The sequence below is a fragment of the Danio aesculapii genome, chromosome 4 (assembly GCF_903798145.1).
Source record: "Danio aesculapii chromosome 4, fDanAes4.1, whole genome shotgun sequence".
NCBI classification, from domain to species: domain Eukaryota; kingdom Metazoa; phylum Chordata; class Actinopteri; order Cypriniformes; family Danionidae; genus Danio; species Danio aesculapii.
The window spans coordinates 43,921,625-43,949,279 of record NC_079438.1 but is presented as its reverse complement, the minus strand read 5'-3'; the positions used below and the strand labels follow the sequence as shown (position 1 = coordinate 43,949,279).

Below are 27,655 nucleotides of genomic sequence, written 5' to 3'. Positions count from 1 at the left end.
TCTTGTTAATAAGGGTGACAGCATGACCATTGTGTGTTACATGCCACGCCTCCACGTACATGTGAGAGATGACTTCATTACCACCATCTAGAAAGATTTAGTCTAAGTCTGTTTTAATGAACTGATGAAGATGGCTAGTCTGTCTCACGTAGTGAAACGCACACCCTTTCTTTTGTGAGTTTGTGTGTGTGTGTTTGCATCATGTTTGACATTAACAGTGCCCCTTCATGCAGTCTGACTGCCCTAATGAGCAGTAGGTCTTCTCATCTGTTCATTAATTGGGGAAAAAACACACACCATGAGAGAAAAAGAGCAACGAAGAGCTTGAGAGAGTCAGCAAAGCAAAGAGTACTGCTGCTGCCTCTGCAAATACATTTCTGCTTCCACTTGACACGTGCACATACTAAATCTACTTATTTATATTGTAAAACTATGGCAGTTATGAGATATCATATCACTAGTGGTGTAACTTATCACAAATCTCATGGTTCGAATCACAGAATGTTTTTTTTAAGTCACGGATCAGACCATATTTCGGATCAACCAAAAATGGGGAGGAGACAAATGTAATTTGCTTTGCATTTATTACAAAAACAGTACTGCAAGCAACTTTTGATTTTAACAAACAGAACTTGTGATTTTCTTAAAAATAATATGAAGAATAATCAGCTAAATAAAAATAAATTGTGAAATATTCAGTACTGTGAAAAATTCACTGTTACTACTAATGTTGCTAATAACGCTAAATGTATAAATCTAACATTATAATTTGTACAACCTATATTTATTTTTAGCCTCATTTTCAATAAATTACTCTAGTTATTCATTCATAAAAATTCATGTTTTATTGTTAGATGTTTCATTTTTGAAGAATTATTCAGAGGCATATTTTTGATTGCTGGTTATTTAACCACCTATTGGTTAAATAATGTAACTGCTGCCTACAACTTTAATTTTTGAGCAACAACTTAAATGCATATGACGATGATTTTAAATTTTTACCATAAACATCAGTGGTTTTATCTAAACTATAAAATGTTCTTTCATTACTTCAGTGTTATTTGACTGTTTGTAACTTCATAACTAACTCAAAAGACTTTATTTTTGTGTTTTTCAAATACAGATTTAAATGCAGCGATTCAAAGGATTAATAAACATATGCAAATCACCACTATTTATAATTTATGTTGCGTGGGTGTTGAGATCCCGATCTTTTAATAATTAATCGTGCAGATTACACTGAATGCATTAATGCAGGCTAAACAAGCAGCGACAGAAAACACCTTTAATAACCTAAGAAACCCACCGCATCCCGAATAACCTACCACAACTTCTTCCGTCATCATTATATTTTACAGGAAAGCCTACATGCTTTCATACATGTGATTTGAATGATGCAAGAGGCGATCTCTCTGCGATCCCTACAAATTTAGGATTAATCTACAAGGAAAACAAAATGTATTAATCTGCAGGTCATGTGTGTTCCAAACCATGGGCTGTGATCTGTACGAATCATGGATCAACCGTGATCTGTTACACCACTACCTATCACGGTAAAACAAAACATGAAAAAAAAGCCACTGACAGGATGAATGCAGTCAACTTTGCATTTTACAAAATGATTCACCTTTCAATTTAATTCAATTCATAACTGAGAAGTCAAACATAAATTCCTCTGCACATTTACATTCAAAGAAAAGCTAACAAAGAAACAATTCAGCTAAAATTGAATGATAAAAATAAACAATTTACAGAACTAATGGTAAATAATCTCATTGTTAGGTCCCAGCAAGATTAGATCATCATTTATACATATTTCTCTATATTATTGTCAAAACGCATCTAAAATAATAAAAAAGCTATTTATCCATGTCATCTGTCTGCGCATGATCCATGACGATGACTGCTAGTAAAGAGCTGAATTTTGGACAGAACTAGATATATATCTCATATGAGCCAGGCTTACATTATTCTACGTTTTTTTTTTCTTCACAGCATAATATCCTTATCGTCTGCAGAGGGCACAGAGAGGATATTAAGATATACATCACTTTCATATCTTCACCGAACCTGCATTACTATCATGTCATGTTGATGTAACGTTTGCAGAGGGCTGAATATTGAGAGAACGTTATCTTCGCATTCATGAAGAGGGGCTTGCTTGATCTCACAGTGCGTCTCTGCTTACTTAATTAGACTTTCATATCAGGGAAGTCAAAAAGCGTGCTGTTATTTTTCTTTTCTTTCTCGATTCTCGGTTTGTAAAAAAGCAGCTTGTATATGTTTGGCGTCCTCTGTGAACGATGATACGCAATATTTTAACTCCGCAGCACTGACTTTTTCATACATTATTGAAAACACGAACCCATCTGAGACCAACAACTGTGATTCTTGTAAAATCTTGCTAGAGATATTAGCAAAACATCCATCTACCCGAGGTTTTTAAATCGTTTTCTCACTTCTGTCATTCTGAACTTTTTATCTCGTCAACATGGTCCCATTGAGTGAGGATTCAGGAATACCGCAGCCCAAAAGCGTTTAGCTTCAGTCACAGAACAGCCCGACAGATATGCCATTCTTTTTTAGCCCTGGGAGGCTTTTGAATGTGTGTTTGTGGGTGTTTTACTAAAAAACAGGAGTGTCTGAATGTATTCGTCTATGAGCGTGTGCTTTTATTCATAGGTGAGTCAGCGCAATCGTGCCCATGTTCCTTCTGCCTGTGGGTGTTTGGAAGCTGCTTTATACCTAATGTAGTCTGCTTACTGAGAAAGACAACATGAAGCAGCATTCATAATGCATTTAACGTCCATAAAGGTACCATATTCCCAGATGAAACAGAATATTCAGCAGAGAGAGAATGTAGGTTATGGTTTTATTTAATCCATGTTATAAAATAGTGGCTATTCTGTTATGATGTAATTGATTAAAAGTAGTTTTTGTCAAAGCATATATCAAAAAGTCATTAGACTAATAATTTAAGTAAAGCGATTATAATTCATATAATTAATTACTTAGAAAAACAGCTTGCCACAACATTTAATATAACCATTTCAAATACAATGTTTAGCACTGTCGCCTCACGACAAGAAGGTTGCTGGTTCGAGTCCAGGCTGGGCCAGTTGGCATTTCTGTGTGGAGTTTGCATGTTCTCCCCTTGTTTACGTGGGTTTCCTCCGGGTGCTCCGGTTTCTCCCACAGTCCAAAGACAAGCGCTATAGGTGAATTGAATAAACTAAATTGGCCATAGTGTATGAGTTTGTGTGTGAATAAGTGTGTATGGGCGTTTCCTAGTTCTGGGTTGCGGCTGGAAGGGAATCCGCTGTGTAAAATCTATGCTGGAATGCTAGAGGTTTATTCCGCTGTGGCTACCTCTGAAATAGAAACTAAGCCGAAGGAAAACATTTTAACTCAATAATGGAATTTGGCAAACCCTCACAAAAACAAACCCTCCAAAAAATTTAGCAAAAGGGTGGGCAGTTTGGCCTAAAATCTAAATCTAGATTATTTGAAAATTTTAACTCGATAACAATTAATGAACGATTATTATTATAAATTTTTTTGCCCTCATAGTTCAGTGACAGGTGTACAATAAATATGCTCACATATTATATGCCGTCTCAAGGCATCTTTGGCGCAGCTTCCAATCATAGTCAATGTAGTGCAAATTAAGCCTCAAGAATGGGTCCATCATCGGGAACCAACGGATGTGCAACAACTTTAATCATAAGGTAAACAAACCAAAAGTGTCCATATGGAGCTCCTCCACAAGACTCGACACCTGTAAGCACACACCAAAATAGGCTCTCCCACGACTCTCAACACTGCCCACACTTGTCACCGCTACCAAACCAACCAATCACAGAGCTTGCGCAACAAATCATCGCGACATGCAGTTAACAGACTAGAGTCACGTGACGCCACACGCTGTAGGAAAAGTAATTGAAAAAAATTGACCTAGAAAAATTTTATCGATTATAGGTTCTGAATGTCGATTTCGATTAATTGCCCGGCCCTGACAAAACCTTTAATACCAAATACATGAAATACCAATAACAAATTACACATATTTAAAAACTCAAAATCATTATACTGTGAATCCCAAATTTTGAAGAAAAACATACATAAATTGTGATGAATTGTACCTAATATGTGCTTATGTAATAAAGTAAATGTTCATTTCACTTCATCTTTAATATGCCTTTGTAAATGCATGGTTGTGCTTGTAATTGTTTTTGAGATCAGTTCGCAGAGAGGATAATTTAAGCAGTAACCCTGGTACAAGTGCATGAATGTGCTTATACTTGTTTCCGAGATCAGTTATCGGGATAATTTAAGCAGTAACAGAGCATTTATCAGTCTCAGATGTAATGTGTTTGAGCTCACTTGTGTTTTTCACTTGCCCAATCAAACACTTGCCTGGCTTTTAAATGAGAAGCTAGTAGCCATAGTTACCAGAGGAGGAGACACAGACCATCCATCTCTCTCTCCTCGCTGTGACGCTCTTTCTTTAATTTATGCTGCAGTGGCCATACTGCAGTGCATGCAGAAATGGCACCATTCCTCAACATAACTCCCTGTCTTCCTCCCTCTCTAACCGTACACTTATCATGACTCTCTCACAGTCAGCTCCACATTTATTCTTGTGTGTTAGTGTCTTCGAGTGTGTGCGTTCACTCAGTTCACACACATATCGTCCCCACATCAGGAAAAAACTAGCATGTGGTATGAAATAGTACCATCGCAATATGATGACAAATACCATAGTATTTACATTTACTACAAAGTTACTGACTACCATGCCATTGTCATGAAATATTTCTTGTAAATGCATAAGTGCAAATCCATCGTTATGGATGTGACATTTGCAGTAAAAACTCAAACATGAATTCACATAGAAAGTATATGCTAACATTATATTGAGAATTCAGTTTATATTTTCCAAAACAACTAACCACAGAGTTAAGGGGCAAGAAAAATATCAATCTGTAAACATGTTTTGTACTTTAAATGAGGAAAATAATCATGCGTCATGGATGTGACCAAAAAAAGTCAGCTAGTTTACAGTCTACCACATACTTTGTAGAAATTCTGTGAATTACACTGCACAACCCAAAAGAAATAATGCTAAACAAAAGGATAAGAGCTGTCTCACTATGGAAGAAAAATGATTCATATTATTTGATTTAATATTTTTGCATTTATGAGGAAAAAGTGTTATGTATGTGACATTGAGTATTTCTAAAGTACTTTAAAATACTTGCTTTGACAAAAAAACATTTACGTTTTTTTACGGTTTCCGTATTTTGGTGAAAACTTAATTTTTTTCATGGCAAGGTTGACAAATGCATGAAATTGCTCCTAAACAGCTTATTCTTTTCTATAGCGTATAACCTGGTTTAATTTAACCAGCAGTGATGTTTCTAAATGGAGTTCAAATTCATTGGTTCTGGTACTGAGTGGTATGTGTGGTACATTTTCTACAGTTTAGCTGTGTTTCATCTAAAGGTCTAAAAAAAAAAAAAAAGCAGTTGCTTTGTAACAACCATTGCAACCTTGTTGTGCGGAACTGAGTGAAAACTATTGTAACAAATGAATTATTTTGTTTGGAACCAGACATAAGTTTATAGTCAAAATGGTAGCAATTACGTTGTTACTGCTGTGAGAAATAAACGAAGAGGAATAAAAAATAAAAAGCATTCCAAAAAATGTGGCCTGCCGACTACAAAACCAACATCATTGTCCCTCAGCATGCATTGGTTTAAAATGCATACTAAAACTGCATTGAACAATTCTCCAATTCATTTAGCCCAAACACCCACAGCTTAAAATACAAGCTTTTGCTTTCATAACAGTCAGTTTCTAGGAAACCATTAAAAATGTCACTTTATTTCGATACCTTGTCCTGTGTTGTCAAAAGGCTTGTTATACGCACAGCTAGTGGTAATTTATCAAAAGTGGTATTGTATTGCTAGTGGGCACTACCTCATACGTGTGCCTTTATTTGACCTAAATTAGCCCTACGCTCTGGTAAAAACTTGAATGTTCTTGTTTCAACAACTTCAATTTATGTACAATTTGATGACTAACCCTGATCGTAATAGCACTGCACACATCAATCATTTTAAATCATTGTGTGTTACTATAGTAACTGTCACGAGCAGTTTTGTTCTGCTGAGGACAGGTAAGCAGGGGTGTTCTGATTCTGAATGTACTCACCGCACTACTGCACGAGATGTCTTTCACTTTGAGCCAGGCCAGATCGAGGGTTCCCTCTCCTTTATAGCATGACTGCAGCCGGTCCTTTATTCTTTCGTTAATTTTTCTCAGAGTGAACACACAGAGAGCGGACTCCTGAGATGACTCATTGGGCCTCCTTTTCTGTCCTTTGGAGAACACAGCATAAAGGATGTCATCATCGGGTCCTATGCCCAATGAACGTGCCAGAATGGTTCCTGCTTTGGACAGGTAGGCTGCCTGTAGGAGGCGATACTCGACCCCACCCTTAACGCAACCAAGAGGAACCTCAACATAAGAGTTAAATGCTGTGTCATCCTTGCAGAGTCTAACTAGTTTGGAAGTGTACACCTGTTCACGCCCAGCTGAGGATGACCCTGTAGTCGGCCCTCCTCCCATTTCAGGTTGCAATGTGAGAAAATACACAAAATTTCCACTGCTGAACCCATAGACGTAATAGATGTCAAAGTCTGGTACCACTGTGAATGTATCCGATGGGATTTTAATCATAGAGGCAACAAATTCATCGTGGAAGACGTAGGCAAACATGCCATCCTCCTCTGAGTTACGGGTGAGCTTACGACTGGATATTGTTGGGAAGTACTCTGGTCTTCCGTCAACAGCTGTGGCCACGAACAACTTATCAGGCGAGGCATCACCATAAGACACGATGACCCCAAACACGGAGCCGCTTTCATTGACGCCAGAGAGGTAGTGCTCTTTTTTATGAAAGGGCTCTCCAAGTTTAAAGAGATCATCCAGGCGGAGGAGTTTGCAAATACCCTGGTACAAGCTACCGCATGCCAGCAGCCGGTTCTCGCGGTAGTCCATGAGCAGCATCTTATTGACATTATTAGTCAACGTAAGGGGTTCGCTACAAGGCTGCACTATACGGGGTGGGTAGCAGTTCCGGTTATCCTCATCTGGACCGGTCTGATGCGACACCTGTATGTCCAGTCCAGGTGAGAGTTTGTAGATGCGGTTCACTGCCCCAAGATACACATTCCCATTTCTGTGGTCCACCGCAAGGTGGTTAAAGGTCCATTCTGTGTTTTCCACCCGGAACGTATTGTATTCCTCATGTACTCTAGTTGCAGCTGAAGGTTGTTGTGGCCTTGCAGCCACAAGAGGAAGCAACAAGACAACAATGCAGCAAGAAAAAGTAAAGTTCCATCTTCTGTTGTGGAAAGCCATTGTCCTGATTCCTTAGGGGAAGAGTGTCTCTGTCCACTACTCACTCTGTGCTCTGTTTTAGTATTCAGACTTCTCGTGAAGTTGGGGACATTCTGTTCCTGCACAGACAGAAAGAACAGAACAATGTAAGCATTAAAGCTATTCACTTTATTAGCATATTAGACTTAGCTTTAACAGCAATGAAAACAGAATACACGATTATCTTTCACTGTATCTTCAACAAAAGATTCTCAACAAAGGAGGGGAGGGCATGGTCTCCGTAGACAAATTGTTAAAGCCACATGACAGTTTTCCAGCTATTTGAAAAGTGCATGAGTAATTACAGAAAGAAAGAGAGGTGGAAAAGGGCACTCTGGGAGCTTGCACAGTTGGCATGAATGGATGCCATTCTCAATGGGATAATGCATTTGCCCCAGGAGTTAACAGCTAGGATGGGCACAGTTTTTCTGCCTGTGCCCCACCTCACAGCCGGACCTCTGGCCCTCTAATTGATTTTTCCCTTGGTATGCTATTTGCATGCTTTGCCGATATTCTCCTATCTTTCCAGATAGCGCAGTTCACCTGCTGACACAGTTGAAGGAGTAGCAGAGCTCACAGTCATGCTTGCAATATTTGAGTAATGGTGGACCACAGGGCTAATTAGAAGGAATCGCTAAAGGTTTACAAAAAGGATGCATTGCAGTTTGCTCTTTATCCTCCACAAAAAAAGTTACTTTTGACTGTAGTGTTAAGCAGCACAAATGCTAATGTATTGAGCATAGACAGAGCGCATACAACATAAACACTGTATTTTTAGCTGCAGAGCATACTAGTATTGGTATGCTAGGCTGGCACTTAACTGCTGTGGTTCACAGCAGATGTGAAAATCACTGCTTAGCCGTTGTAGTGGGCATTAAGACGTTATACAGAGTGAAGGGTATGGACTCCACAGTAATGATTAGCCATTGAAACAGAAAGCAGAGACGCACTAAGGGAGGGAGTGTTAGCCCACTCAAAGGCATAGGAGAGTAATAAAGGGTTCGGTACACTTTCCATTTTGCACGAGAATGGTCCTACCACATCTGTGTTTGGGTTTATGGAAGGGAATGGTTTGAAATATAGTAGTGTGTGCAATCTGAGCAGTGGGGGATAATGTTCTCTGATAGAAAATTCTAGAAAAGAACCACTTCAAAACACTACAGCAGGTATCATTTACTAGCGATTACATTTAAAGTAGGAGAGAAGGGAGATGTGGGTGAAGGCAAAAACACATATTGGTATTGTAAATCGGAATCAAAACACATATTATGACTTTTTGGTGGGTTCAAACAGAAGCCAAAGGATAAATGAACATCCATCCCATTAAGTATTCCCATGTAGAAGCTGGGAAGCTATGGAGAGAGGAGTAGAAAACATTTAATCAGGATTTAAAACCACAATCTCCATACGAACACTATGGCTCAGTGGACCTGTGGAATGTTTACTATGTGTTAGGCTATGTCTCATACAACGCTAAAATTGCAATGCGTAGATATTAAAGCACTGTAAGATAACTTGTGGTTTGGTTTGCTGGAGGCTTTTCTGTGCATGGTTGGATGCTAGGAGCAAGTATCCATGCCAATCCATGGTGGTAAAATATTTAAAAGGCATCTAACACTGAGCTTTAAGATCAGCTAATCTGCAATGTCATCCAAAAACAAGGGTTTATTATTCTAGCATCTTCCCATAGATTGCTGCTTTAGGGCATTGGCAGTTGGATAGGATACAACATTCCCCGTATCTTGAACAGAGAACATGAGTTGACCTCCAGGCCAGAGGTACTCCAACACTCCAGCATGCTGCCAAAAGAAAACCAGTCCTTCTTTTGGAAAGCATGTTTGTAACACACACACACACACACACACACACACACACACACACACACACACACACTGACACACAAACATGGACTGGAGACCACATGCTGAGTAGCCACATCAAAGAGTGCTAATGAATTCATGTTTAATACCACACACACGCAGCATCTCTGGGAATGTGAGGAAATGGCACATTTAGGGTTTAAGCTGTGTGTGTGTGTGTGTTTACTTGATAAATAATTGGATATTCATGCTTCTCATTCCAATTCTTTGTCTTTCTAGGATAAAACTGCGACAATGCAAGTCTCACTTGATGCATTTCCTTTTGTGCTTCCAAAAAGCCAGCACATATAATCAGACTTACACAGCAATAACAATAAAAATATACAACTGTGAGTGAAAGACATTTTGAAAGTGCCTGCACACTGGACTATAATGCTGGAAAGAGGTCTTTTCGTAAGAAAAAAAAAAGACAGGTGTATTGATTTCAGTCCACCCTTGACATGAAATAAACCATTTAAACTTCAAATAGCATCAGTGTGAGACTATTTGCATTCATACACTGTCTTCTGACATATCAGATTGGATCTGTTATAAGAAGCCTATGTTTCCCTGTCCAGGCTGTTTCATTCATAGCCTTCTGGTTAAAATGTGCACCATTTGCCAAACACCATACGCTCCACACTGGGCACCAGTATGGCAAACTGAGATGACACCAGGCTGCTTAAATCCTGGCTTCAAGTTGGGTGGATTGGTGTTGGCAGTGGTAGACTCTATATTTTCATGATAATTCTTCATTTTTTAAAAACAAGAAAACTCCAGGCCCTCTAGGTGTCAAGTGAGGTCAAATGAAGGTCTTACAGAGCAGTTGGCTGAATTAATTGACAATCGTCCAAAAAAACTATGGGCAAAGAATAAGCAACCACATTCATCTAAGACCAGGGTGTTTGACTGGAGCCTTTCCAGGCTTTGCAAACACTCGACCTTGAATTTCATCAGATGCGTGTGGGAGGAGGCAGGGGCCAAGGGCATCTGAGCAATCCCGAATTTATCCTCCCTGATCTAAGAGCATTATCTCAGAACAGTGCAATTCAACTTTGATTACGGCATGTCACAAAATCTCGTACTCTGACACCCGCACATACACACTGGCGCTTATGCACACATCCTCCTGTTCGACTTTCATTAGCACAGCCTGCGCTCCTCATCCCTCTGTGGACAGATGGAGGGATTCATCCCTGATGTGGGTATGAAGGAAGATGGTGACAGAAGGATGCTAGAAAGAAAAGGAGTTGTGTTTACAAACCAAGTACAGGCAGATATGGGTTTTTAATTATCTATAGACCTCCATGAAGGCAAAGGGGATACGCCCCAACAAAATCTAATGGGACTATGATGCTCTCAGGACAGAGAGTCACGGAAAGGACATTTAACACAAATAATAATGCAGTTCATTTTCAATGTCATTTAAAACAATACTGACTTCAAATTAAGTGCAAATGCATCAGACTTTTACTTGACAGTTATGGTACATTCTGTATGGTCTTTCGCTGCACTTTGTAAGTGCAGCAATATGGGGAGAGGATTTGTAACTTTACAAAAGTATACAAAAACAAATGTCCTTGCTCATGATTATTCTGTCTTTTTAAGAAATCCCTTTTTCCTCAAACAGCCAAATAGGTATCATTGCAGCCTAGAGACCTCCAAGTGGGAAGGATTACATTGCAAGTAGACTGGGTGACCTCCAAGTGGGAGGGACTTACGCCACGAGTAGGTTGGGTTTAGGTGGTGTAGGTGGAGTAGACATTGTCTGTTTCTCAATTCCAAGAACGCAGAGAACGTACTTGCATTCTTGTGAAGACCGGTTTTGCCAGGTCACGTCAGATGAATTAACTTGAGAGCTAATCCTGCGGTCTTCCTGATGGCCACATGACCTTCATGTATTTTTAACGGGAAATTATTTAAACATTACAGCATTCAAACAATGTTTTTTTTGCTTTCCCCCTTTTCAATATATGTAACATGCACAAAACCCTTACAAATATACTTAGCACAACACAAATAAAACAGATTTTAATACGAATTTCAGCAAATAAACTCTCTTGATGCGTTTATACCCTTATAAAGATTTTCATGGCAATGTTTACTTTGACCGTCTCATTTAGGGAAACTCCTGAGATAAATAAGTTATATCTCTGAACTTTAATAATAAATCTATATAAAATGCTGCGCTTCCCACCTGCCGCAATGACTTTGGGGTCTTCTCGAGCAAGTTTGGTGCTTAAGTCAGCATCGACGCATACTCGATACCAAGAACGCATCCAAGATCGCTGAAGAGCGCATATTGAGAAACAGCCATTAATAAAACACATCAGGATACTGTGAGGTTGGGTTTAGGGTTGGGGTGGGTGCATACCAGTAGTGCCCAATCCTGTTCCTGGAGATCTACCTTCCAGCAAAGTTCAGCTGAAACCTTGATCAAACACACCTGTCTGTAGTTACCAAGTGCTCCTCTGGTTGACTTATGCCACAGTCACACTAGTGTATGTGCGTGTGAAATTTTATTGTATGGCACTGCGAAAAGGGGCAGGATAAAACAAGATGATAATTAGAAACTTTAAAAAATAAGCGATTGGTCTATAATTTAAATTTCTGTCCAGAGAGGTCATGTTTTGATCTTCGATAAGTCTCACGCAACCACGTGATGCGATTTTGCAGGTCAGAGTTCACCAAGCTTGAACTTTCTAATGCAGTGAACAGCAAAACCTACCACATGAGCTTGCATTTCCAGTCGGACACATTCACGTACGTATGGAAGTCTATGGGGAGAAAAGTCCAGTGTGACTGCAGATCTAGTTGGTTTAGTTGTGCTTGATCAGGGTTGGAGCTGAAATATGCAGGAAGGTAGATCTCCAGGAACAGGATTGGGCACCCCTGGTCTAGTCATTAACACAACACAATATTGGACTCCAGGTTTTGTACACCTCATGTGGAGCTCAAGGCCCAGCCACTTGGAGCTCAAGTCCCACCCACTTGGAGCTGCCTCCGACCGATTTTTACCCTTCTCCAAACAGCAACTGGGTGCAATAATACCACCTACTTTTACCTTTACTGTGAATCAGTTATACTGTCACTGGATTCATATTACTACTTGTGTAGTATTAAGGATTTAATTACAGTACAAATAGTCCTTTTATATTATCATGCTATCTCCAACTTTTGATATGAAATGTTATCACAACCAATGCTTAGAATAGTCATTTGAATTAGTATATTATGATCATTTTGATGCTGTGAACTTGTCATAAACTGATTTGGTGTTTGATGTTTGCACATATCAAACTTACACAGTTATTTACAGAATTCATCAAAACTCCCCGAACTGTGGCATTTCAAAGCAATGGATTGAGACCAAATGCCGGCCAGACAAATCCAGTGGATCTGAGAGACATGTTGACATCTGCCTGTCCTCACTCTCTCTCCCATTTTCCTTCTTTCTATTTCCTCGCTCGCTCTGATCAGAGGGACCGTAATCCTCCACAGCAGCTCTCGGTTCAAACAGACTCTGTCAAACGCTTTCCATCCATCTTCCTCTCCCTCGCTCACACACATACACAAATCACGTCCCTTTAACTTTGCGCACAAATGAATTTTTCTACTCTCACACCTTTACTAAACCAGTCTTACTCCAAGATGAAAATGTGTTTGTCAGGGGTTCTTTCTGCCTTGAGCGGACACATACCTAATTTTTTTCCAGCCTTGTGTAGGGACTTGCACAAATCACACACTTATTACAGATTCACAAGAAATGAACAATAATGAATAGATTTTTAAAAACACAAACATACATTATATCCCCTTTCTATCTGTCCTGATGTCAAGTAATATAGGTGTGGACTGCACTGAATGTTATCACTTCAGATAGAGACGTTGTTTCGATACAGCTACCGTAAGATGCCTGTTGAAGAGCTACTGATCCTCATTGTCAGTATCCTGTTATTAGGTTACAATTCAAAGTGCTTCCTGTTGCCATCTGCCATGCTGAGCTCATATATAAACAAAGGTCTTATTTGTCATTCATTATTATGACTAGATGAGTCTTGTATTCAATTAACCAATGTCTCAGGAAGACCACAATGCAGTGAGCACTGCAAATGACCTGGCTGTGACTGGATGAGGGAATTATATGTAATTTAAGATACGTTTAAATTACAATAATATCATGAACATGAAAAGATTTGACCTATTCATGTTGTGAAACATTTCTGGTACATACAGCAACATTGTTAAACATATCGCCTTTGCTGTATTATGGAAAATGATCTTAGGTTTTGGTATTTCAGACCCCAAAATGGCATCAATATGAATGACCAAAACATTAGTTTAATCAAAACTGTGTGTGATTTCAATCAAGTGTTCTTTAAATATAATTTTAACATGCACCACAGAAAAAAATAGCCATTGTGTTTCATTCCAGAGGCTTTAAATCCTTCTATTCTTCAATAGACACTCATCCAGATTACAAAAGACATGCAAGCAGCCCAGCATAAGACAGATTATCATGTACACATGACTGTGAAATGCATTGATGTGAGCACTAAAAAGCCTGTCTGACATTCCAAATTAATTTGTGAAGGCGAATACCCATCAAAGCTGGACTGAACAGCTGCATACAGGCAGCAAAGTCTCAAAGAGTATCGACGAATATATTTTATTTACCAGTGACCAAAAGAATATGCTACATAAAATACAAAATGTGGTCATTTATTAGATTATCTAGCTTCCCTATTATACTACTAATCTCAAACAGTATACCAATGGGGTTTCCAGTATGTTTAGTAAGTGCTGTTCAACCAATCTCAAACAAGCATCTCAATCTGCCCCTGACATGTCTTTTACAAGGGAAACTGAGTTTTAGACAGAATATGATCTTTCCTCTATCACCTGAAGGTCTACTACCATGAATTTCAACACGTTCCACACACCCCCAGACTCTCTGCACCTCTTCATACAAGATGAGCCAACTACAAAACATCCTTGGTAATTCACACCATGTTAGACCTGTATATTTAAACTTTTATGTGCCCTCTGCTGGCTTTTCTATGTTCTTTTTTCTCTGCTTGCTCCGGGAACTTTTCTACACCACTTGATTAGTTTTCAGTGACATTCATAAGAGGTCACTCTCAGTGTTTAAGAGGGTGTCTTATTTATGATCCCAACACTTGCTGTGAGACAAATGTACGGTTCAGCACCTTAAATCAAGACGTTAGCCACTTCCAGTGCAAATATATTCCGAGTTTCAGAGCGGTGCTGTGCCGCTGCTGAATCTGCAGCATTACAGAAGAAAGAAATAATTAGGCTCAGTTGGGAGCTTACGAAATGCATGTGAAAAAAAGAGGGAGATTGGGCATTGTGAAAATACTGCCAACAAAAAGGTCAGCATGCAACTAAAACATACAAACAAATGAAATGCTGTTCAAAAAATTATTGTTACGTTAAAAAAATGAAATAAAACTACGTATAAAAATATATACACGTGGAAATATCATGCTAATGCATATGCTAGAACTGTCCATTTTGCACACCATTGCATACATATGAGCACTCAGAAACACCTTCATAACACACACACACACACACACACACACACACACACACACACACACAAACCCGAGTGAGTGAGCAGCAGCAGTGATTTGTGTGGAGGGTGGTAGATGAGGGGCGGTGGTGTAGATTTGATTTCTCACCCAGACTGAAGGCTTTTCCCTCCAGTTTTCCTCTAAGCAATCCTGGGGCGTTTCAGAGCCACTGATGCAGGTAATAAATCAGAGATCATAAAAGTTCATTTCCCACACAGCAGAGTCAGTAATACAGTGCTGATGTGTGCTGGGCCAGCCGGAGGTGGGGTCTGACTGTCATCACTGCACGCTACATATCATCAACCAAAGGAATGATTGCTGAAGCTTTCAGCTGACTTGAGTTTAGCTTTGTTTTTAATAATAAATGTGTCTAGATGACACTAGATCAGTAAATGAGCAGCTTCAATACAGAATCTCTATGCAGCTATTTCCTATCTATGAAGGCTTTGTTTGTGAATGGACTAGCTGTTTTAGCCTAAGGGCAAGTAGTCACAGTCAAACTAACTGAATAATGAAGTATGGAGGAAATGCATTCATGCAAAAGGAAAAAAGCGAGATCTCTGAAATCAACAGCTAACAGTGCACATCGAGATAGATATAATAGACACACGAGTATATATTAATTTGCCAAACATTACAAAAAATTATTTACATGAACTTGGCATTGTTAGTGCCTTGCACTACAAGCCAAAATATAGATGATACATAGCATTAATACTCAGTCTCATCTAATACAGTTCAAATAGTGCTGGGTGAACTGGACCTGCAAGATTAACTTCTTAGACATGAATGCCTGATAATCACAAGCTTTGGAATGATTATTATAAACCGTTAAACTGTGTTTTTAATTTGCGTGTGTGAGGGGGGTGGAATAATCTTAGGATTTGGGTTCTGATACACAACTGGATTCAACACTGGTAATCCAACTTATATCCTCTCATTCTCCACACACATTCATCATTAGATTTCTTCAGTGGAATCTTGGATTAAGTATTTACTCCATTGATTTTACAATTCATATGTACCGAAGAACAAAGTTAACAAAATTATTAAACTTTATATATCAGGGGTGCCCAAACTTTTTCGTATGAGGGGCCAAAAACAAAATATCATTGATAGCTGTGGTCCAAAAATAAATATAACAAACAATTTTACATTAAAATTGACATGGGTAATTTCCTAATTCACTTCATAATATTAAAAAAATAAATAGAAAACATTACTTTGAATCATATTAACTAATGCAGTAAAACATTTTTAATTATAATTTACTGCAATAAAAAATTTATTTATAACACAGTGTAGTTAAATGCTGAATACACTAGTCAAGCAGAATCTTCCTTTGCCTTTATTCATTCACCAAAGTCTCTGAATTGTCTTCTATGTACATTTAAAACTAAATCTGATTAATTTACACTATTTACATTGAAATATTTAAGTTCAGATAGCTTTTTGTAGCTTAAAAATAAAACAAACAAATATAAGGTTACATTACATTTAAAATGGCCTAGTTTGGGCATCTCTGTTACAGATAAAGGTACTGTATGGATAAAAAATATCATTATTAGCCTTTAAGCCTGAACCTACTGTACCATATATTCTTATAATATAGCATTTTCTGTCTTGCTAGAGATCTCATGAGATTAGATGTACTTTCATACATGATGGCTGAATTCTAACAAGCCCAAACAGCTATATTGCCAAGCCGGTAGCCTTACCCTTTAAATCTAGCACTGTGAAAGCAGATGCTTTCAGATTCAAAGCCTAAAATAAATCAATGCCCCACTGAAGTCAATTGAACACACTGGAATGGCATGGAAACACATTGTAATTGGCAGCAAGGTTGCAAAGCACAGTTTTAAAGAATCTGTCAGCTCCGCCTCTGTTCCAGGAGAAAACCCATTTTCTTACGGACTCACACAAGTGATAAATCACCGCCTCAACATTAACTGTGAAACCAAAGGGAAGAACGGACAGAGGGAGAGAGAATAGAGATGAAAACGGTTTTCCAAAAGGTCACAAGAAAAGCAACTAAAGTGTGCCTCTAGCAAAGCAGAAATAAAAGCACTGCATCTGTGTATATTGCTGCTTAGAACAACAAAAGACAAATCAAATAACATAACCAGCACAACAGTCCACAAAGTCAGCCGGTATAATCATAAAGCAGCAGAGAATTTGAGAACAAGGTGATAATTTTTGCATGCAGGGAAATTTTATTGGATTTCTCCGTCCCATACAAAACAAATGGATTTACTTTGTATTTCAAGACTGTTTATATTAGCACTATTGTGATAATTACAGCTGGTTTTTGAGAAATCACGCTGTGAGCCAAGTCGATATCTGCTTATGTCAAGTCTTATGAAGTTATTCAAATAACACATTATTCAGACAACCATAGCTGTTAAATTACTGATAAGAATGACTCACTCATTTAGAGGCATTTTGGAGGAATTACATTTAAAGTGTATGAGTCATCAATAAACAGAGAGTGTTGGGTGCTTTTCTACACAAATGCATTAAGCCTTACCTCTCCAAGGTTCTACAGTGCAAATGAGTCTATAAAAGTAAAGGCAATTGCCTTGTATCTTCCACTATAGTTTCCACTATAGTTAATCAAACTGACTTTCAATGCCACCATTCAAGTGCACATGACAAAGACTTTGGATGAGAACACAGACAGACCAATATGCATGTAGCATGAGTGAAGATGTTAGACTGGCAATAGCCTGGAGGCAAACCGTCATGGGTGTCATATGTAGAGATAATGAAGAACCAGGCGCACACAGAAGCCTCTTTGATGAAAGCTGACCGTGATGTGCTCACTTCCATCCGCAAGACAGATGAGCTATTGTCCACCGCTGGTAGATTACACACCACTCGAGCGGCACAAGTGGCTACAAAAACATATGCAGATGAGCCTCATCAATATGCATTTTATACAAATCAAATGTAAATTCAATCTGCAGTTGCCGGCTGAATCATTTCCTGAACTTTTAGCCACAACTTTCTCATTGAACAAGCTGCGGGTGCCGCTGCGACCAGCTTTCAGCACCTGGCCTGATGCCAGCGCTCTTCTCCACCTCATCTGCGTGCAGGAGTCGGGACAGGAAGATAGCACTCCGTTCTGTTTTCTATTTACCTTCCTCCCTCGCTCTGTTTGTCAGAGCCCTTGGCGTAAACACGGAAGGCTGCTTTCGAGTCCTTTCAGCAGGGGCTCCTGTGGTTTGGGATGAAGGAAACGTAATCCATTCCTCTTTTCTTTCCTTCTCCGCAGTTGGTCAGGCTGTTTAGTTTGATTTTCTACATGCTTAACTGCGTCGCATTACTTGTGCGCAAGAATCCGAGGGCTCTGGGTGAGCGTGCATGACCATTCCCAAGAAGCTAAATCACAGTGACACTGGAAAAGTAGAAATAACCTGCGCATTTACTATGTTTACCTTCCCTTCTTACTATAAGAGGATGTTTTGTCCCATAGCACTGCAGTGACAAGAATCGCCCTGACAAGATTCTAATATCACCTTCATTCAATGTTAGCCACGCCACATAGAATAACTTGTGAAGCACGTCCAATGCGGCCTTGAAAACCCTTATCTTGAAGGCACAGGAAAAATACAAGATGGCAGGAGCACAAAACACTGCTGTCTATATAATTCCTTGTCTGCATCACTGAAATGATACGGCACCATTCATAATCCTGAAAAACATCCGTAATAATAGAGCTTAATACTCAACTCAGCATTCAGCAGCCAATATTCAATGAACCATGCTGATTTATGGAACATGTTTGATCGTTCCTCTGGAATTTTTATCAATGCTCATGATGAAACCATCAAAGACTCAGTGGTGCCCTCTAGCCCACACCGCTGTTGTGATTTGTACGTGTACATCTGTGTGGGGAGAAACATTAAGAGGGATAATGGAGCTAAAAAGTCATGTTTCCATGGGAACACTTATAGATGTGTGAGTGGGTGGCAGAGGGACTGAAGCTCACGGATACAACGGAGATGCCTAATGCACAGAATACAGAAACAAGCCCACATCCAAAGAGCGTATATGTGAGGGCAACAACATATAAATACTGTACACACACACACACTGCCAAGCTTCAGTGCATCTGTTATATAGTACAGACATTCACAACATGGTTGCAGTTTGTTGAATGAATGCACCTGTGCTTGACAAAATCAAGGAAGCGAAAAACATGTTGGTTTATCTAGTCCATTGCTTACTGTCAGTGTGAATTAAACCTTACCTTGGCAACTCAGAATGTACAAATGTAAAAGACAAATGTACCATGGTCTACCTCCCAGACAAATGCTAAACAGATCCCAAGTCAACAACAAGCTGACTCACCTCAAACCAGAAGTACATTTGCCTAAAGGGTCAGGAATACAATTGTACTTCAAAAGAAAGTAAAAATAGATGTCCTAACAGAATGGAGACAAGTGAAATGTCTCGTTGCAAAATGTGACATACTAAAGTCTTCAATTTCAATATAAAATCCAACAGGAAAATAGGTTACACAACATAGAAATGCTGTGGAGACCACACTACTATACCCTTCTAAGACTGGGTGATATTGCAAAAAAATTATCACGATGTCATGTTTCGATATCATTCAATATCGATAATTACTGAACATTTTTTAACGATGCATTACGGAATATTAGTATTTTTTTTATTTATTTAACCACTTTATTTTAATTTACCAACATTACAAAGGCAAATAGTTTTAATAGTCAAAAACAAAAATATTTAAACAAAAGATTTGATCTCTTTATATTAAAATAAACAAAAGTGTTAAAGAAAGTCTTAAACTTGATAAATAAAAAGTTACAAAGTGTGTGCAATGTAAAGGTAGATCAACATCTGTAAGGTGTCAATAATAAGGATACAGTAAACCTCAAACTCTGTAAACAAAACAAATTATGATAATTAAATCTGAGCTTTCAAGTAAAGAAACTAATCATCATTATTTAAATACATATTGTGAAGTTGAATGATTAGATTACCCCTTATGCTAATAAAAACGTTCAGATGGGGTGCCAGTGGCTGGGATGGACAAGAAAAGAAGCCAAAAAGCCACTCTGGCAACATCCATGAGTGCTAGCAGCATTTCAGATGTTTTTCAACTAGGTGTACCTGGAAAATGCGCCTCCAATGGAAATGACAAATTTACATCTTAAGCTTATTGGCATTGTTTCCAAGGCACGTGCTCAGCAAACAAATTTTAATAAAACTAGAGCCTTCATACCAAATTTTTTTAAATCGAGATTGACAGTGGTGTTCAGTCAATAAATACCTATATCGATTTTATCGCCAAGCCCTATACCCTTCCCACTGTACAAGTTTTAAAATGTGCACACATCTAATGCCACTGTAAAACCAAACTTAGAGTAAATGTTTCAAACAGTGAGTTCACCTACAAAAGAAATAAGATATGTATGCCTGTCTGCAGCTTTCAAATGATTTCATACATCTGAAACAAAGCTAATTTTCATACTTGTCACGCAATGGCTTAGCAGAGGCAAATATAAAAGCCGACACAGTGGATGTTTTCAATGTAATCCTCCTGACTTGACTCCTAGGAAGATCTGTACCAGAAATACTCTTTTCTGCCCTCTTTCCTCAGGTATATCACTAAAACTATACTGAGGTCATCTCCCCAAGTTCATCGCAGCAAAATGAAACAACCTATAGTCCTGTTCACAATGACACAGTACTTGCAGCACATAGCCGAATTCTCTCTGCTAAACAGTTTAACTGCATTTGTTGGCAGTGTAACAAGACATATTTTTGAAAATCCATATCAAATTAGATATTAAATGGGTAAAGACACCACTGGAAACATGATTCCTTTAAAACAATCTACTCTATGAACTTTGCTGTGAATACATTGCATTCAGAATCATAAACAAGATGTACTGTAGAATAATCAATGAATGAATCAAACTCACTTTAGATTTTCAGAATCTTTCATTAAAAGCTAATTACTTAAAGCATTTTTAAAGTATATAATTTAATGAGACCACTAAAAAAATAAATAAATTTAAATTACCTAATTTATTTGCCCTCATGTGGGATTAAACATTTATTAGTTCCTTTCATCAGTAGAACACAAAATTATGCATTTTTAAAGAATGCTACTCGCTGGCACTGGTGGGGGGGGGTGCAGGGGGCGAGGTATGGGAGAAGTAAACAAACAATCTAAATGTTCCTGAAACAAAAAATGATCAATAAAAAGCGGACCATATTAAAATGAATTTGAATACTATTTTGTCCATTGTTGTTATTCATGAATTTTCAAAATGAACTTTTTTACCAGAGAGACTAAAATTTGTCTCTACATGATATAATAATTACTATTATTATTTTATTATGTATATGTATATTTACTTTTTATTGAAATGGACAGATTCTGACTGAGGCCAGTTTGTTATTTGCCTAATAAATGACAATAGGGCACAGTTTTTGATTTAAAACTTTAAAACAGATTCCTTTTTTTTTTTTCGACTGATATATGAAAAGTATTCATATTTATTTATTATATAAAAGTGTGGTTATGATGACCATCTGACAATGTAATCCAGCTAAAAATAGTGCCTAAAATGTAACTAAAATGCAAATGATCAAATACACTGTAAAAAAATCTGTAATTTTATGTTTTGTTTTTTTTTTACCGGCAGCTGGTACCGTAATTTACTGTAAAATAACAGATGTTAAATTACAGAAATTTACCAGAAATTTAAATTTAAGGAAATTTCTGTAATTTAACGTCCGTTATTTTACAGTACTTTTCTGTAATTTAACGGCTGTTATTTTCCATTTTTCCCTTTTCCTGCACCCCAGCTGTAATTTTCTGTAATTTAACGGCTGTTATTATACGTTTTTTTTCCGGCACCCCACTGTAAATTTATAAATTTTTTTATAGTGTAGAAAATGAGGTGTTTACCTGCAAAAAGGTCCACTTTTGGAGAAAAATGAACCACCGCTTTCACCTGGCTGGCTACAGGCCTGGTAAATAAATGATGACAGAATTTTCATCTCTGGGTGAACTCTCCCTTTTAAAAAACACGAACAAGGCAACCTTTGCCCACTACTAGCCCATTTTTTATTTGGCAAATAAGGTCACAAGGCATGTGTGTATAGTCTAACACTGAACTTTAAACACTTGTATTAATAACACCACATAAATGTCAAATCCAAAGCCTGCCCCTGCTACATTTCTGTTTCTAGATTATCTGCATCTCATAAATGAAGTGCCAGTGAAAATTAGACAAGCATCCAGCTGAAACATACTGTAAACACAAGACTTAAGTTGTAATATATACATACACACACACAAAGATGGACAGTCTGTGGTTTTGTAATGGGACTCACGTGTGCTACAGTGGTGATAGAAAGCAGAGTTTCTCACTGGCGGAAATCACTCTCTCCTCATTATCCACACAGACACATGGGCTCACGTACACACCAGCACGCACACATGGTGGGACATGGGGGACGCGCAGCAGGAGTCTATTCTTAAGATGTCACAAGCAGACAGAACTGTCACTCGCAATTCACACATTTACCTACAGACAATCCCATCCAGTCACACACAGAACTGCACATGACAAGAGCAGATGTGCATGTGCAGACCTCCAGTAAATCTTTCCACATTCCTAACCCAAATATTTACTACACAAATAAACCTTGTTTTTCCAATGCACTAAGACCGTTTCCAGGTACACATTTCCAAAGAAACTACATGCTAAACACGTAAAACATGTGTTTGCTGATAAGGTAACACAAACAGTACAAGGGCAAGTTGCAAAATCTGTTGTAGTAACCCTATCATAACAGAAGGTTTAGGTAAATGGTTCATTTATCCTAACACACATACACACTCACACACCAGTAGAGGCAAAGTCAAGCAGAGTCTCATTAAACACAACAAGATTACAAAAATTGATTTTTCTTCCTTGTAGATTCTGTTGGCTGTTGTGTTTTACCAAGCTGTTCTTTAGTCAAGACCCATGCCGTTTGAGACCAGTTTCATAAAGTTAGCTCATAAAGTAACCTCTTAATTTGGTTATAGGTAAAGATATGCATGTTCTGTTACACATTTTACATAATAGCAAATGCATAAAACTCATAAAGAAAATTTAATGTTTGACATAACCTCATGTGGAATTTATTTAGTTTAAATGCCATTGGGAGGATTACACTGATGTTCTGATGGTTTGTCCTCTTGTGAATTAAAGAGCACCTATTTTACCCCTTTTTCAAGATTTAAGATAAGTTTTTGTGTCCCCAGAATGTGTCTGTAAAGTTTCATCTCAAAACACCCATCAAATTTTTATTATACCTTTAGGAATATTGGGATTTTCTGCTCTAAACACAATCTATAGCGGTTTTTGTTGCCTGTGCCTTCAATGCTAGCTCTCCTCGCTTACCGTTCCCATGTGCCTGTCAGGATGTGCCTCAATCTCTGCCTTGGCTGCATCAGATAAACAGCACAGTGACAGACATGAAGGAAGCAGATCTCACATAACGTTTGTGAGAAATACTACAGTAAGAACTGTTTGTTGTGGAGTTAATCCAAGCCTTTCTGCAACGACGAGTCACAACAATGTCATTATAAAGTTCACATTGCACTGTGTTTGCACGGCAAATGTGACCGGATACACGTTAATATCCACTGCTGTATGGATATAAGTTATGTTAATGAACAAAATAAACCTGATTTAACGTCTGCAAACCAAGATTGAAGTGTCTTCTTTTATAATAGTACTGACATGCGGCTGCGGTGATGAAGACGATAAAATTGCTGTAATTCATTACAAACATGCACTGTTTTAAAAAACGCTTTAAAATTGTAAAACTCATTCTTGATCACATTTGATGATGATTGATGATCACAGACAGCTGATCAGATCTTTTAATCACAGTTGATTTGCACACATCCTGTCTTGGGGATTTGATTATACACATTACTATGGAGACATGTTAATACGTGGCTGTCAGTCAATTCGGTGAGCGGGGGAACCGCACTCCAACATCACGTTGCGGTGGGTCTCAAAATAGGAGAGATTTGGATTCTATTTTAACGTCAGGAAAGTTTAAAAAAGAGATATTTTGTGTTTATATCACCCCAATATGACTGTGGACACACTATACTTACACACAGTTCTGTCTAAACAGCTTACAAAAGATGATTTTCATCATAGGTGCCCTTTAACAGGACTTCCATGCAGCCACTGCAAATTACTACAAACTGTTGCAAAATGAGATTGGGTAAGGCAAAAACAAAAGAAAAGGTAAGACATAATGTGAAAGCTCTCAACCAATTTTTTTAAGTAAAAAAAAATGTTATTTAAATTTTCTATGTGAAAATTATTCTTAAAAAAATTATAAACTATATTATACAATATAAACTGTTTGTATCAGTTATCAAGCCAAAATAGAGCAATTGCAAAACTCAAATTCAAATTCTATTTTAATGGACGATCCAAAGGCTAAATCTGATTGAACAACAAAATTTAAATTGGATTGGCTGGTACAGAAAACAAGCAACCTATAAGAAAAAAGTAGGGGCGTGTCTTCTTGAGTCATTCAGCAGTTCCAAAACCAGTCATTCAGCCTCAGGTCAGCTGCTCTGTGTAGTGCATGTGAACACAAACACAAACACTTCTCCACACTACATATCAGCTCAATCCAGTTGGCCCATTCTAATAGCAATGACATTTCTAATATTTTAATCAGGTATCTTGCTCTCGTATAAATTAATATATTTTTTTTTTATTCTGTACATTCCATTTAATCTCTAAGTCTCTCTCTCAAGAACTTAAAGACTTTGAAAAATGTCAACATTATATTCATCCTTGCTGATAGCACTGTGTTTAAGGTCTCTAAAAGCTCTCAGGAGGCAGAGAGACAAGCAGACTGTCACGCATTCAAGGCTGGAACGGGCTGAAATGATTAAGTTTTGTGTTTTATCACAGTCTGATGGTACTTGCTGTTTCTCCTTGAAACTCAGGGGCACTCTGACTGCACTGAGTGTTAACACATTCATCTACACCTACACTTTTAATAAATGGATGAAAAGAAAACAGCCATGCCTCTCCATTGCATGCAAATGCAAACACTGTTATTCACCTACAGCTGTACTGTATGCTATTGAAAGGCAAGTCACAATTGGCCACATGCAGAAACAATCCTCCATTCAAAGCACAAAAGCCCTGTCTTATCAGCCTCTAAAGGGAACAAATTTCATTCTGCTCACAAAAGTGAAAATACTTCATTAACACAATCTTCAGGAATTCATAATTCATACACGGAAACCTCCAAATACAGAGTGTGAAGTCCCACTATGAACGTATTCCTAACTGAAAACCACTCACCACAAACGTGTGAACTCCTCTCATTACTTTAGATTGCTGAACGAACCACAGAGACTCACACCCTCAGCCGAAAAAAGAGATGCATGACAAAATGAGTTGAAGTCAATGAGAATCTGGCAGTTAGAGAGTTTGCAAACAGCATGATGTATTAACTGAGACGATGTTCATTTACACATCTGTCAGGGCACAGGACTGGTGACAAGTCCGAACTGAGCATCAGAAAGACGTTTTATTAGATGTGTCCTCAGCTGATCTATGCTGCATTGAGGCGGTCAAAAGGGTTTGCAGATGTGTTACTTTAAGACAATGGCTCAAATTGTCAGCGGACCCCTCGGAAAACAAGTTTTGACATACTGCAGCTGCCCCTAAATTCACATGGAAATTAGGGGAAAATCTTGATCCATTTATAATCACAAACATTGTTCACATTTATGACAAGTAAAAACAATGTTATAGATAGATAGATAGATAGATAGATAGATAGATAGATAGATAGATAGATAGATAGATAGATAGATAGATAGATAGATAGATAGATAGATAGATAGATAGATAGATAGATAGATAGATAGATAGATAGATAGATAGATAGATAGATAGATAGATAGATAGATAGATAGATAGATAGATAGATAGATCTGATTACGCCCTATACGCACCAACATGAAAGCGCATTACGGACCCTATGCAGCGCATTGGTGACCCTATTATAAAACGACTAAATGGGAAGCTAAAGTCTGCCAGAGAAGCAGTGTGACACATGAACTCTCTGGAAACCGCAGCGCAATAGGCTGAAAATGCTAGTTGTAAAATCTTTAATGATTTTGCTCATTCTCCACCCAACGCCGTCAGGTAAAGCGCGCGCGGAGAGGCACCGCTCACGCACGCGGATCTCAGAACAAGTTTGCGCTCTCGCAGTTAACGCACTGCGTGCCAATAACGGGACTTTTTTATTCTTTGCTAAACACAGTCTCAGAATAGCGCACCCTTTGTGACATTTCATCTCTGGCCAAGTGTTTACAAAATAGCGCTTTTGCGCAGAAACGTGCGTAAAATAATGAAAATCAATGTTAACTGCGTCAGCTCCACTTTCTGTAATAGTTTACGTCTTTAAGTCTTGCACAATGACACAAGCTGAACAACGCTGTAAATGCGTCAGGACTTAAAGGTATATCTGCAGCCAAAATGAAAAATCTGTCAAGATACTAAACCTCGTGTTGTTCCGAACATATATGACTTTCTTCCGTGGAACACAATATATGCTGGACACAATATTCGGGACAGACTGCTTCAGTCCTTATAAAATGTAAGTGAACGGTGACATAGGATGCCATTATGTTCAACATCTGCTAACCAGAAAGTAAAACATGTCTGGATAAACATGATGTTGAGCAAGCGATGACAGAATTATCATTTTCGATGAACTACCCCTTTAAGAGTCGTTGACAGTCTGCGCGCTTGTATGCTTTCCATTAAGAATTACATTTTAACAAAAGACATATAAAGAAAAGCATCTTGATGTATTTTTTTCCGATTTGAAAAGCTCCAGAGAGCAAAAGAACACAATCCTTTAACGCACGGATGCGGATGGTGCATTGCCCTCCTCACAGCACGCCCTTATACTACAGCAGGTAACACGCCTCGCTTACCTGCTCGAAAACCCTTTCCCAGCTGTTATTCCGTTAAATAACAAGTTCAAGATGTGAAACACCAATCCCGTTAATCGGTCGTCCCGTATCAAGCGCTTACCTGTTCTCGCTGCGGATTTCACCTCACCGCCGCAGTCGCGCTCACACTGCGGATGATGGGCACCTTCACAGGAATCCCAACTCTCTTACTCCACAAATACAGCCAGACGCCGTTTAAAACACTCGATTCTGTGCGTCTCGGCACTGCGAAAAAAAATCCACTGCGTTTAATTTCCCCAGGAAAATAAGACAGACGAGCTGCAGAATCCAAATTCCGACTAAACTGATGCGATGTTGACCGTTAAAACTGCCGCTCGCGCTATAGTTTCCATCATGACGCGCTGGTTGTCAGAATTTAAAGCGCGTTAAAACGCCAACCGGAATTCCGCGCGCAGCTGAGGGAACGAGCGCGCCGTGTGCGCTGCAGTCAGAGTGGTCGTTTTGGAGTTTACTGGTTCGCGGCTGACTCCCAAGTATACCAGAGGAGAGGCGTGAGTCAGTGACTTTCTGCTGAGACGCAGCGACTGTCTTGTTTTACAAACCCTCCTGACTCGCCCGCAGTGACATCCCGAATCTGGCCGCTGATTGGGCTAATTGTAAAATCTCATTGGCTGCAATCAACGCGCGCGGCTGGCATGAATGAGGCATATGCTGCACCCCGATGTCTTTTAATGCGCCTA

The 27,655-nt window shown here is 38.6% G+C and overlaps 1 protein-coding gene across 2 annotated transcripts in view; it reads right to left on the bottom strand.

Annotated features, from left to right (window-relative positions):
• plxna4 (plexin A4) overlaps positions 1 to 27,527 on the bottom strand; it is a 223,119-nt gene extending 195,592 nt beyond the window's left edge. Inside the window, exons 1-2 of one of the 2 annotated variants that reach the window (XM_056455758.1) lie at positions 27,037 to 27,527; positions 6,217 to 7,526 (exon numbers count right to left, since the gene is read on the bottom strand). In XM_056455758.1, the coding sequence (XP_056311733.1) occupies positions 6,217 to 7,428 (1,212 nt within the window). In that variant the 5' untranslated portion in view covers positions 7,429 to 7,526; positions 27,037 to 27,527. Of the gene's footprint in view, positions 1 to 6,216; positions 7,527 to 21,854; positions 21,931 to 27,036 lie in introns of those variants that run through there. The other variant, XM_056455759.1, reaches the window with a different exon arrangement.
• Positions 27,528 to 27,655: the final 128 nt, after the last annotated feature.